The sequence below is a fragment of the Miscanthus floridulus genome, unplaced genomic scaffold (assembly GCF_019320115.1).
Source record: "Miscanthus floridulus cultivar M001 unplaced genomic scaffold, ASM1932011v1 os_2488_1_2, whole genome shotgun sequence".
NCBI lineage: Eukaryota > Viridiplantae > Streptophyta > Magnoliopsida > Poales > Poaceae > Miscanthus > Miscanthus floridulus.
Genome location: NW_027098332.1, coordinates 9653 through 22162, shown reverse-complemented (window position 1 = coordinate 22162; position 12510 = coordinate 9653). Strand labels below are relative to the sequence as shown.

The following is a 12510-nucleotide window of genomic DNA, read 5'->3' as shown; positions in this document are numbered from 1 at the left end:
AGTGTTTGTTAAGATCAGTATAATCAACACACATTCTCCATTCTTTGTTCTTTTTCCTAACAAGAATAGGATTAGCTAACCAATCTGGATGATACACTTCTTTTATAAATCTGGCAGCTAAGAGCCATTTTATTTCTACCCTAATGGCCTCCTTCTTGTCCGGCGTGAATCGGTGAAGTTTTTGCTTGATCAGTTTAGCAGTCGGCGAGATATTCAAGGAGTGCTCGATCTTCTCCCATGGTACCCCCAGCATGTCTACAGGTTTCCAAGCAAACACATCGGCGTTGGCACATAGGAAGGAGACGAGCGCGCTTTCCTATTTGGGGTCAAGGTGAGCCCCGATCTTCAGCGTCTTGGAAGGGTCATCGAGGCCGAGGCCAACCTCCTTGACTTCCTTGGACTTGGTGGAGGCACGAGGAGGCTCTGGGATCTCCATGTCGTCAGCAGACTCCATCTTGGCTTCACCGACCATGCTAGCCATCTGGATGGAGAGGTCGGTGGCTTCGGCGAGGGTGAGACTCTCTGTCTCACAAGCGTAGGCGACGGAGTGGTTGGCCCACAGAGATAGGACTCCTACGGGCAAAGGCATCTTCAACACCAGATATGCGTAGTGTAGAGCGGCCATGAACTTGGCTAGAGCCAAACGCCCTAGTATGGGATGGTAGGCGATGTTGAAGTCGACGACGTAGAAGTTGATATGCTCAACTCGGTAGCTGGTTGCCGTGTTGAACTGAACTGGTAGGGTAATCTCCCCAAGAGGTCTAGATGCCCTACCAGGTACCATGCCCTAGAAGGAGTCTGAGGTCGTGAGATCTGTTGTCCTGAGGCCGAGCTCCCTTAGGGCCCCGGTGAAGAGTAGATTCAAAGCGCTCCCACCGTCAACAAAGGACTTTTCTGAAGAGCATCTTCTGGACAGTCGCGTCGAGGACGAGGGGAAAACGCCCTATGTAGGGTATGTCCACCCACTGGTTGACCCTGCTAAAAGTGATGGGGACTTCGGACCATGGGCGATAGCTTGGGTTGGCGGTAGTTTCCTTTGAAGCGATGGCGAGCACTTGTCGGGCAGCGAGCTTCTGTTCCCTTCTACTCTCATTGGAGGCGAGGCCCCCGAAGATGGTGGTGACCACCTTGTCATGGTCCTAGATGGCATTGTTATTACCCCCAGGTGGTTAGCGTCCTTCGTTCCCACCATTGTCATCATCGTACTTTTTGTCCTAGAACTCCTTAGCCAAACCAAGGCAGTCTTTCATCTTGTGTTTGGCGTTCTTGTGCAGGGGGCATGGACCATCGAGGATCTTCTTGTACTTCTCATCGTAGTTACGCTTGGCGCACGGCTCATTGACATTGGCAACAATGTGGTCTAGTCGGCGGCGGTGATTCTGTCTAGGTTTGAATCCATCTGGCCAATCACGTCCGCTGTCTCGGTGGAAACTGCCATCGTCGTAGCGGCGGTCGTTGTGCTGTCGGTCATTGGTGCGATCATTGTGGTGGCGAGGCAGGTGATTAGTGCCCGTGTCTTCATTAAAACACACCTTCGCTTCCTCGGCATCGGTGTACTGGTTGGCGGTCGTGATCATCTCGCCGATGCCGGTAGGTGGCTTTCTATTGAACTTAGAACGGAGTTTGCGGTGATGAAGTCCTCAGACGAAGGCGATGATGACCTTGGCTTCCATGATGTTAGGAATAGAATTCCTCATCTCGAAGAAGAGTCTGATGTAGCTACGGAGGAGTTCAGATGACTTTTGGGTGATGTGGTTGAGATCGTGCTTGGTGCTCGGCCGCCTGCTTGTAGCCATGTAGTTGTCAGTGAAGACTTTCTTTAGCTCTTCCCAAGATCTGATGGAGCCCGGGGCAAGGCTTGTGAACCAGCTCATGGTGGTTGGCGTGAGCATGATGGGGAGATAATTTGCCATGATGTTGGTGTCTCCTCCGGCGGCGTGGACGGCGGTGGCGTAAGCCTACAGCCACTGAGTTGGGTTCATCCTTCCTTCATAGGGCTCGACCCTAGTGATTTTGAAACCACAAGGCCACTAGAGAGTTTGGAGCACCCTGGTGAATGCTAGGGGCCCTTCCGGGTTGTCGGCGCCGATATCATCAGTATTGCCGGCGATGATCGGCTCCAGAGCCGAGTTTGGATTACCGTACTCTCGCTCGTACTCCTAGCGGTGTCGTACTTCATCTTCATGGCGCCTGAAGCGACGTTGATTGATACACCGTCGTGCATCCCGAAGGTTACTGAGGTGCACTCGAGCATCCTATTCGACCTCTTGGTCATGCTAGCGATGATGCTCGGCATGGTGGCCTCTAGCTCCCCCCTGGGGAGGTAATGACTGGTCGGCGAACCGGTTTGACTAGAGCGGCGATTGGATCTAGGAACGGCTGATCGGCAAATCGCGCTTGTGGAGCACGAAGGTCTCTGATCCTCTCGGATCTCATTAACTTGACAGTGTGCCTCTTTAAGCATAGCGGCGACCTTGGCGAGCTCGGGCGTCTGCGGGAGGCATGCAAGCTCGTTGGTGGCCACCGCCAGATTGGCGCTCAGAGTCTTGAAGACGTCGTGGCCGTCAATGTGGAGGAATTCTTCATCGAGGTTGTGATGGAGGGGCCTTCCTTGCAAGTCGAACTGGTTATCATGAGCGGCCTCGGCCATCGCAAGGGCGCGCTCATTACCACGGCGTTGCATGCGGTTGATGTTCCTATTTTCACGAGCGACGCGTTCCTCATCTATTTTGCCTTTCTGAGGGGGCTGTCGATGCTGACGTTGAAGATTGCGCCACCCCAGAAAGGTAGGAGAGGGGGTTGCTCGGTGGAGATCTCAGTGAGTAATGGAGACGGGTATCCCGATCTTCCGTCAGGTGATGGTAACTATCGTTGTGGCAGAGAATGACACACCGATCTGGCTTTAGATCGAAAGATCAAACCCTGCAATCTTAGCACCATAGCTCCTCTAGTTATCAACCAAGACACGGACCAGGTTGACCTCACCAAGAAGACTAATCCCTGCCTGTGCAACGAAGAACACAAGCAAGAACAAGAAAGAACGTAACCAAATTGCAGATGAAAGATTAATCTCACGAGTTGGGGTCTCACAAACCGAAGAACGGCGAAACTGTTTCTTGACAGAATAATCTAAGCAAAACCCAAAACCTAATGATGGCAGCGGCGTATGATTATAAAGGTCTTAGGGTCGTCGCCTACCCTGGATGCGCCCCCTAATGGGCCCAAACAAGATACATGGTCCAATGGACCAAAAGTAGGTGTCGTAGCACCCTGGTAGATTCTAGATGCTGATTTGTTTTAACTATTCCTGTTGATTCCGAAGAGGTTTTGACATGAAACTACTTGGATTGGCTTCCTTATCAAATTATCTTTCCATCCATATGTGGATCATCGAAAACGGAGTTCAGATACGTCCTAGGCGTCCGTTTTATTGCAGACTGGTCCTGACGGCCAAGGCAGACTCGAACTCGGATTGGACTGGGCCTCTAGCTTGGCTTGGACGTCCTTGCTGGCCTCCTAAGGTGGTGGCCAAGGAGGAGGACGTCCAAGGTCATCTCTTAGGTGTTCTCCATCTTTGTGGGGCGTGCTCCAACTTGGGCCTGGGTCCCAAGGATGTCTAACAAGCCCATGACGACAGTGTAGCTCCCGCCAGAAATAGCGACAGAATATATTGGTGATTTGGAGGCCTTGCCGATGTGATATTGAGATGGGACTAGATCTATTTGAAAGCTTATCAAACAAGCTTTCCATCAAGTGCTCATTGACCTCGATCGCACTCCGGATGGATGAGTTATGGCCTTCCAAATGAGGCACTATCGGGCTGCCGACGAACCAAAAGTTCAACTTTGATGAACTTCCATTATGAAACACATTTAAACCTACAATCAAATAGTGACATGTACATGTGGAACCAAGTGAATTATAACCAAAGCCACTATGTAAATGTAGGAACGAGCGCACCTTATAATCATTGTTCATATCCGAAGGTGCCATGTCCTCATCATCCTCCCCTTCTTGACAACAAATCGTCCTCGGTTTGGGATTAGCTGAAGAAAACGTTGTTGGTAGTAGCCAACATTGCTCCCCTTCTTGAAATTTAACATGTTTCTTTATAACAAAACTAGGAAAACTCGACATGACAAGATTATAGTAATTGGAATCCTTTGGTTGATCATACTTTTGCGCAATATTAGGAGATTTCAGAGTTGAACAAATATAGACACGATGCACCATGTACTCTCCTTTACAATTATATTTTCCAATAAAATGATATGTACAAGTAGACAACCATGGCAATTCAACACATTTAAGTTTCTCTTCTAAACTACTAAGAGCATATAAAGTATCAAACTCAATATAACCCAAAGTATTTGAAGAATACAATAATTTCTTTTCTTTTTTTAGTAGCAATGGAAAGCAAACGTTTATGTTCAGCATAAGTAATTAGTTCCAAAACATGGAAAACTGAAGCATCATCAACTAATTCATCTTTATCACAAGGAACATCAAGCAAATTATCACAGGACAAAGATAAATCAACAGAGGGTTCCACTAACAATTGCTCTTGATAGCATGGTTTGTGGAAAAATTTAGTACATTAAGACAATTTTCACCTTCCGTGAGTGTAGCACCATGGGCATTACCTGTGTTCTCAGCAGGAGTAATAGGTGCATTGTGAAGTGATGGTTCTGAATTTGCATATGAGGTTGTGAGCTCCTCATTTTCTTCCATGTCATCCTCTCGCTTATGGATATTATCCTGCAGAAGGTTAGTCATAGCAAGAGGAATAACAATAGATTCTTCCTCCAAATGGTGCACCTCATCATATGAAATCAAAACAGGAGGTGGATTAACAAAGGTTTCTCGCATAAGAAGTTTCATATCATTCCAAATTTGAGGTTTATCAAAAGGATCTAAAGACTCCCACCAAGATAAAGCAGAATGTCGCAAAATACTAGCTGTATTTTTCACCTTCCTCCTTGGACACATAAAGCGAGTAGCAAATATGTTGTCGATGGTAATTTCCCACTCCATGTACTCATCAGCACCTATACCATCATAAGTCGGTGGATACGAACAACCTGTCATTGTAAACACAAAAACAAGGAACAAACGGTGAAAGTTATCCCTACCAAATGACTATGTGGTTGCAGTGGTGTCACTTTTCACAGTAAGTGGAAGCGTCTTACCAAGCTCTTACAAAGTTCTTACCAACGCAAGCAGTGGCGGTACAACCGGCGGCTGGTTCGTGATACCTATGAGGCAGTGGTACTGAGATTGCAAGGACCTTTTTTCTATACTGATCTAAAGTATATATGTGGAGCTTGGGAGGCACGAAAAAAAACAAATATATATATGTGGCACACAAGTCAGTGACAGACAGTAATATTGAATAAATATCCAGAGCACTTGTCCTAGTTGTTGGCCTATACGTGTTCCTATCACTAGTTGTGATAAACAAGAGAGGAAATAAGGATGAAAGGAAACAAGTATCAAAGGTAGCAACGGATATAAACAAGGCAAAAGGTACCACAAACAATAGAGCTATTGAGTGTTCCTTATGTGCTCCTTTTCGATATCTTCTATTCTCTTTTACTATTTTTTCTTTTATTTTTTGTCCAATCTTTTTTTCTTGCTTTTGCTCTTTTGATATTTTTTCTTAGCAAGGAGCACACAAAAATAAACCACAAAAAATTTGAGCTCAATTGAATAAAAGATGTGGCCTATAGAAAATTAGGACTGTGCTCTAAAAAGCATACCAAAACTTGTGGGCCCAGAAATTCAATTTTCCTAATCGAATTTCACAAATCTAATTTTTGCGAACCCAGCTAAGCTGGGATGAAATAGATCTAAAATTTTCTAGCATTCTCCGTAGATATAAAATTTTCCCCGTTTCGAGTTCGGATGCAAAAGTATGACTGTTTTAAGGAAGCTGCTCGAATAAGGGTTTTAGTGGACACAAGATGCAAACCGATGGTGATACGGAATAGCAGCGGGTGGAGGGATCAACACAAACTAGAAAAGAACACAATCTAAACTAGCAACAAGACTTTGACCTAGGACACAAACTCAACAACGGAATCTGAAACTGAAATATGTAAAGGCTATGCGGAAGGTTCTAGGATAGGAAATAAAAGTATGGCACTGGACTATAGAACGAATGCGAAACTCTCAAACTAGGGAATAAAAGTGAACCTAACGGTATACCTTAGCTCTGATTACCACTTAATGCAGACGGGTATCCCGATCTTCCGTCAGGTGATGGTAACTATCGTTGTGGCGGAGAATGACACACCGATCCGGCTTTAGATCGAAAGATCGAATCCTGCAATCTTAGCACCACAACTCCTCTAGTTATCAACCAAGACACGGACCAGGTTGACCTCACCAAGAAGGCTAATCCCTACCTATGCAACGAAGAACACAAGCACGAACAAGAAAGAACGCAACCAAATTGCAGATGAAAGATTAATCTCACGAGTTGGGGTCTCACAAACCGAAGAACAGCAAAACTGTTTCTTGACAGAGTAATATAAGCAAAACCCAAAACCTAATGACGGCGGTGGCGTATGATTATAAAGGTCTTAGGGTCATCGCCTACCCTGGACGTGCCCCCTAATGGGCCCAAACACGATACACGGTCCAACGGACCAAAAGTAGGTGTCGCAGCACCCTGGCAGATTCTGGATGCTGAATTGTTTTCACTATTCCTATTGATTCCGAAGAGGTTTTGATGTGAAACCACTTGGATTCGCTTCCTTATCAAATTATCTTTCCATCCATATGTGGATCATCGAAAACGGAGTTCGGATGCGTCCTGGGCATCCGTTTTATTGTAGACTGGTCCTGACGGCCGAGGCAGACTCGAACTCGGATTGGACTGGGCCTCTGGCTTGGCTTGGACGTCCTTGCTGGCCTCCTAAGGTGGTGGCCAAGGAGGAGGACATCTAAGGCTATCTCTTAGGTGTTCTCCATCTTCATGGGGCGTGCTCCAACTTGGGCCTGGGTCCCAAGGATGTCTAACAAGCCCATGACGACAGTGTAGCTCCCGCCAGAAATAGCGACAGAATATATTGGTGATTTGGAGGCCTTGCCGATGTGATATTGAGATGGGACTAGATCTATTTGAAAGCTTATCAAACAAGCTTTCCATCAAGTGCTCATTGACCTCGATCGCACTCCGGATGGATGAGTTATGGCCTTCCCAATGAGGCACTGTCGGGCTACCGACGAACCAAAAGTTCAACTTTGATGAACTTCCATTATGAAATACATTTAAACCTACAATCAAATAGTGACATGTACATGTGGAACCAAGTAAATTATAACCAAAGCTACTATGCAAATGTAGGAACGAGCGCACCTTATAATCATTGTTCGTATCTGAAAGGTGCCATGTCCTCATCAGCGAGGGTCTTCGTGGAGCCTTGGGACTCGGAGTCTGGATTTTCCTCCAGGATGGTTTGGAGGGCTGTTCTAGGACCTCGGCTGGCGTGCAGCATGTTAACGGTCGGTGGGAGCTGGTTGGCGATCTAGTCGGCGAATTTGCCCCTTAGGGCATCCTGATATGTAGCGACGGCGTTGGCGAGCCTGAAGGGCAGGGCGGCGAGCCCCGAAGCTTGCCGAGCACTGAGCACCGATAGATCGGGATCAGAAGGTGGTCAGTGCTGAATGAGGGTGTCCAGAGCTGACTCAGCAATGGAGAGGCAATCGATGAGTTTCAAGCTGACCCGATCGATGGACTCGATCAGATCGTCATTGTTGACATGCCTCCTCTAGTATCGAGGAAGCGAGCAGCGAGTAGCTGATGAAGACGACCCCAGAAGTGGTTCCAAGATTGGATCTACAGTCACAGGTGTGAGGGTGGTCGGCACAGAAAGGATCTGCATCGGCTCGAGGAGCTCTCCGACTCCATCGACGTTGATGACCCACGTGATGGATCCGACCGTGAAGATCTGGCCGGGCTGCGGGAGGGACGAAGAGCCTGTGGAAAAAGCCATCTTGTTCGACAAGGAAACAGCACGCACACCCCTACCTGGCGCGCCAACTGTCGATAGATTATCGTCGGTAGTCCTCCGAGGGGTATGTAAGGCTTCTGTGGAGGCGTAGCCCATGTGGTCTGTCGTGGGTATCTGGGGTCGTACCCCCCACAGAGGGGGAGAATGCAATTGCGGGAGTGAAATGAGTAGCGTGGCTTCTCTGATATCGCACGCCACCCTGCCGCAATGGGGCCTGACGCTAGCCAGCGGCGACCACGCGGCGCCCAGGCTCTGTGCCCGGTCGGCTACCCACAGCGCGGTGACTGCGGCCATCAGCTCCTGATGGTAAGCCTGACAGCATGATTTGAGGGTGCGCTTAATCCACAACAAACTGGTGCACGATGTTAAAACAAACTTTGTAGAGCTATGTAAGGGCTATAATATTGCTGTAGAAACCAACTCGTAATTCACAATGGTTAGGAAATTAAATCATCTCAAAGTTAGGTACATCAAAACAGTGAAATCAATTTGACTTAGAAAATTTTCTAAGTTCCAAAAATAGTACAATGTTGATACTTGTGAGCCCTATTTTACCATGTTAGACACAGAATTAGACCTTGACCCAAAAATAAAAGTTGTTGCTCTAATCAAGTACTACAACTTTGCTTAAGGGAGCATTGCCATGCAAACAATCTATGCTATAGTTCAACTTAGGTCAAACATACAACATGAAAATGGTGAGTTACACAATAACCATGACTTAGAGGCCAAATTGATCCAAGTCATGAATACCAAAGTTGTTTCATATGACATTCTAAACATGTTGAAGGTACTCCTAGGGTCCCACAAACATTTTACACATTGGTTACTTGTAAACCATAGCATATGTAAGGCATTTTAGTGACAACACATGCAATATAAGCAAACATAGAGATAATATTTGAGATGCTCATGCTCATGAATGATCAATGATTCTTGTGCTCATGCAATGCCAAGGCTAAATGCATGCTTAACACCTAGGGTGTTACAAGCCCCAATGGGTAGATCATTTGCTTGGCCTCGTACGTGTTCTCAAGCAACTCATTTGGGCTTGGAACAAACTTTTGCAGGAGGGATAAGACATCATTGAACCCAATGTCCGACATTCCATTCCTTGTTTTCATCTCTAAAAGCAAAATATCAGCTTCCAACTTTGTCACAGTCGAACCTTTGTACAGTGGAGTTCTTGAATGCTTCCTCATCTCCTCCAACTTCTTTCGATTTTTTCTTCAAAGAAATCTGGCTTCCCAACATGAATCATCTGGTCTAGAGCATCTACCACTTCAACATTTGCTAAACTATTGTTCCCCGAGACAATGATGGTTTCTTCAACACCTTCATTCACGGTCTCTAGGACTGTCTCATTCTCATTCATGTGCCCTGTTTCGCCTACATTTGTATCCCTCCTGCGCTTCCATATGGAGGAACCCACTGAAGCTTGTTCGTCAGGTGGGGTTCTCGCCTTCTTCCCCATGTTTTGTCTAAACCATATAGTTTGTCATGAAAACCCTTCGAAGCCGATGACCCCTGATCAGCTCCATGCTATCCCACTGCTTAAGATTTTTGCAATCCCTGTATGGGTAGTTTATGAAACCAAGAGCCCCTATATCCTTTGGGGCGAATTGCTTGGGTTATACGAAAGCTTGATAACTGGTTTGTCATGTCGCTCGACAATTACAATGATCCTGAAGAGAAGGTGCGGATGGCACTCTCCCTGAGGGCCCCACGACTAATATAGGTTGGTCAAATGGTCGACACCGTGTGATAGTCAAGCGGATACGGGAACGAACCCCTAGCAGGGGTATAGCCAGCCGAGCGATCCAGAGGGGTCGGTCGGGGTCTTCTCCCAGGGACTTGGCATACCCCTATATTTGACTCTCGTCACCTGGTTCGGTATATCACTCTATCCCTTGAAAATTACCTTCCTAGTATACTTGTGTAGTGATTGCTTGTTTACCTTGCTAGTAGTGGCAGCTAGTAGTTGTTTCTAGTTGTACTAGTTTCCAAGCTTGCTCTCTAGCTAGTTTGTTAGTTGATAGTTTGTTTTCTTGAGTGAAAACATTTCCTAGCTTGCTCTCTAGCTTAGTTGATTAGTTGCTACTTTGTTTTATGCGAAAACAACCTAGAGATCATAGCAGCTAGCATGTCTCGTTTGGTCTCGATGGACACTTTGCCACCGATGATGGTGTGCACGCGATCGGTTGGCTTGATGTACTTGTGAGGAGGATCTACATCTTCATCATCGTTGTCCTCGTTACATTGTTCCCCTGCATCGTTAAGCTTGTCGGACGTATCCGAAGCCTGTTGACGTAGTGTAGATGGACTTGAGAACGCGGCAATTCTCCATGGTATGGTTTGACTTAGGATGGAGCTAGCAGGGTCCTTTCAATGCTTTGGCGTAGTCATCTTCATAGTTACGATGTCCGCCACCTTTTTTAATGGTGTTGACCTCGCCGTCGTCTTCCCAAGCACGCTTGCCCCTGTAATCATCACGGCGATTACGCCGCTGATTACGTTGGTCGCGGTGGTCGCGGGAGTCGTTGCACTGGTTGTGGCGGTCAAAATTGTCAGTTCCGACCATGGTTGCTGTGGTAGTCATCGTAGTGTGGGGGGTGGTCGGAGCATGGAACCCTTGTCGCTTCTTCGATAATTATTTTTTTAGCATCGTCAGCATCTGCATATTTCTTAGCGGTGGCTAGGAGCGCTATAACTGATTCAGGCCTCTTGCGCAGGAGCTTGTCCCTTAGGGCATCAGTGGAAGCAGAGGCCAGTGATGAAAGCCTCGATTGCCTCATTGTTGGAGATTGATGGGACCTTGATGCGCATCTCTGAGAAACGCCGGACATACTCGTGTAGTGGCTCATCTTTCTGATCTCGAATCTGTTGCAGATCATATTTGTTTCCCGGTTACTCGCAAGTTGCAATGAAATTGTCAATGAAAGCCTGCTTGAGCTCTTGCCAAGAATCAAAGTAGTTCGCCGGCAAGCTGACTAGCCATTGGTGACCTGCATGGCCAACAGCGACTGGGAAGTAGTTAGACATGATGTGCTCGTCAGCCATGGCTGATCTGCACGCAGTTTCGTAGAGCATGACCCATAATTCGGGGTTCTCCTTGTCGTCGTACTTCTGAAGTTTCTCGAGCTTGAAGTTCTTGGGCCATATGACTTGGCAAAGGTGCGGAGTAAACTGCTTCAGACCCGGTGGGCCGTGGGCAGTGTCATATTCCATACAACGATAACTTTCATGGGATGCTCGATCGTTGGCTCTCTGGTTGATGCGATCGCGCAAATCGCATTCCCTGAGGTAGCGGCGGAGATTGTTATTGCCGTCACGGTGATCTCGGTTGCCATCCTGATTAACCCTGCGACCTGCAGTGATTATCGCGATTATCTCGGCGGTTGTCATCCCAAATATCATGGTGGTTGTCCTCCCGATGGCGGTTGTCATCCCGACCACCATCATGACCACCGTTTCCGACCTTGACGGTTGTCTGATGGGTCGTTGTTGCACGAGCCACATTGGTTGAGCGACTATGAGTGACTTGAGTATTGGCGGCTATGGCTTGACTCAACTAAAATGGATGGAGCCCGGGCTTGATTCACCATCTCTGCGGTCTGAGCCATAGCAGCCGTCAGATAAGCATGTATATCATCGCAAACTGCCTAGGTTTCCTGGGGTGTTGGGTAGCTGTTGCATTGTTGCCATGGCGATGGCTACAGTTGGTGCTTGGAGTCCTGAAGACTTGTTTGTCTCCCACCCTGTCGAAAGCATTGTTGAGGTCGCGTGGTTGGACCCTTATGCGTTGTGCCTCCTCTTCTGCTTCAGCTTCGATTTGCCGGTGATTAAACCGGTCAATATTGCATGCCTCACGTGTAATCCTTTCTTGTTCTATTTTGCCAACTGCTGGCGGTTCATCATTGCTGACAACATTAATCAAACCATCTCGCCTTGGTGGGAAAGACGGGAATTGTGGGAAACCCAGGGCATGGTCTAGGATATCCAGATCATATTCGACGCCTTCATCGTCGTGATGCTAGAGCTTGGTGTGAAAGGAGGCATTAGATGCGATGCCAGACGAGGAGCTAGAGTCACCCTCTTGGACCATGTGGATAGATCCTTCTTGATAATCCTCAATCCGAATCATGTTAACGAAGTTGCTTGGCCTCGGCTGAGGCCAATGTACAAAACCTAGATCCGAGCAGCGTCGTATGTTATACGCGTAGTTGGAGGCAGCATTTCGCAGGTCGTAGGGCTGGGCCTGGTAGTTCTCTGTCGAGGCTTTGTACTCGGAGAGCTGGAGACCCATCGCGGAGGCTGGCCGGCGACGAGCGGAGCACCCTTCAGGAGTAGATATGACCACGAGATCTGTACCAAGTCATGCAGGACGACTGGCCCAAGCTGGTCGGGTAGATCTATTGTGGGGTGCGGTTACCTGCTCATTAGGTTGACTTTGAATCATACTTACTAGAGCTAGGGTTTCAGTGAGTTTGGT

At 47.4% G+C, this 12510-nt stretch overlaps 1 protein-coding gene across 1 annotated transcript; it reads right to left on the bottom strand.

Annotated features, from left to right (window-relative positions):
- Nucleotides 1-316: 316 nt before the first annotated feature.
- Nucleotides 317-784, bottom strand: LOC136535047 (uncharacterized). The gene has a single exon (XM_066527389.1). The coding sequence runs from the start codon at nucleotides 782-784 to the stop codon at nucleotides 317-319; it is 468 nt and encodes a 155-aa protein (XP_066383486.1).
- Between the last annotated feature and the right edge of the window lie 11726 nt (nucleotides 785-12510).

Excerpts from the sequence above, each read along its gene's own strand:
- LOC136535047 (XM_066527389.1), bottom strand. The coding sequence starts at position 784 with ATGGTACCTGGTAGGGCATCTAGACCTCTTGGGGAGATTACCCTACCA.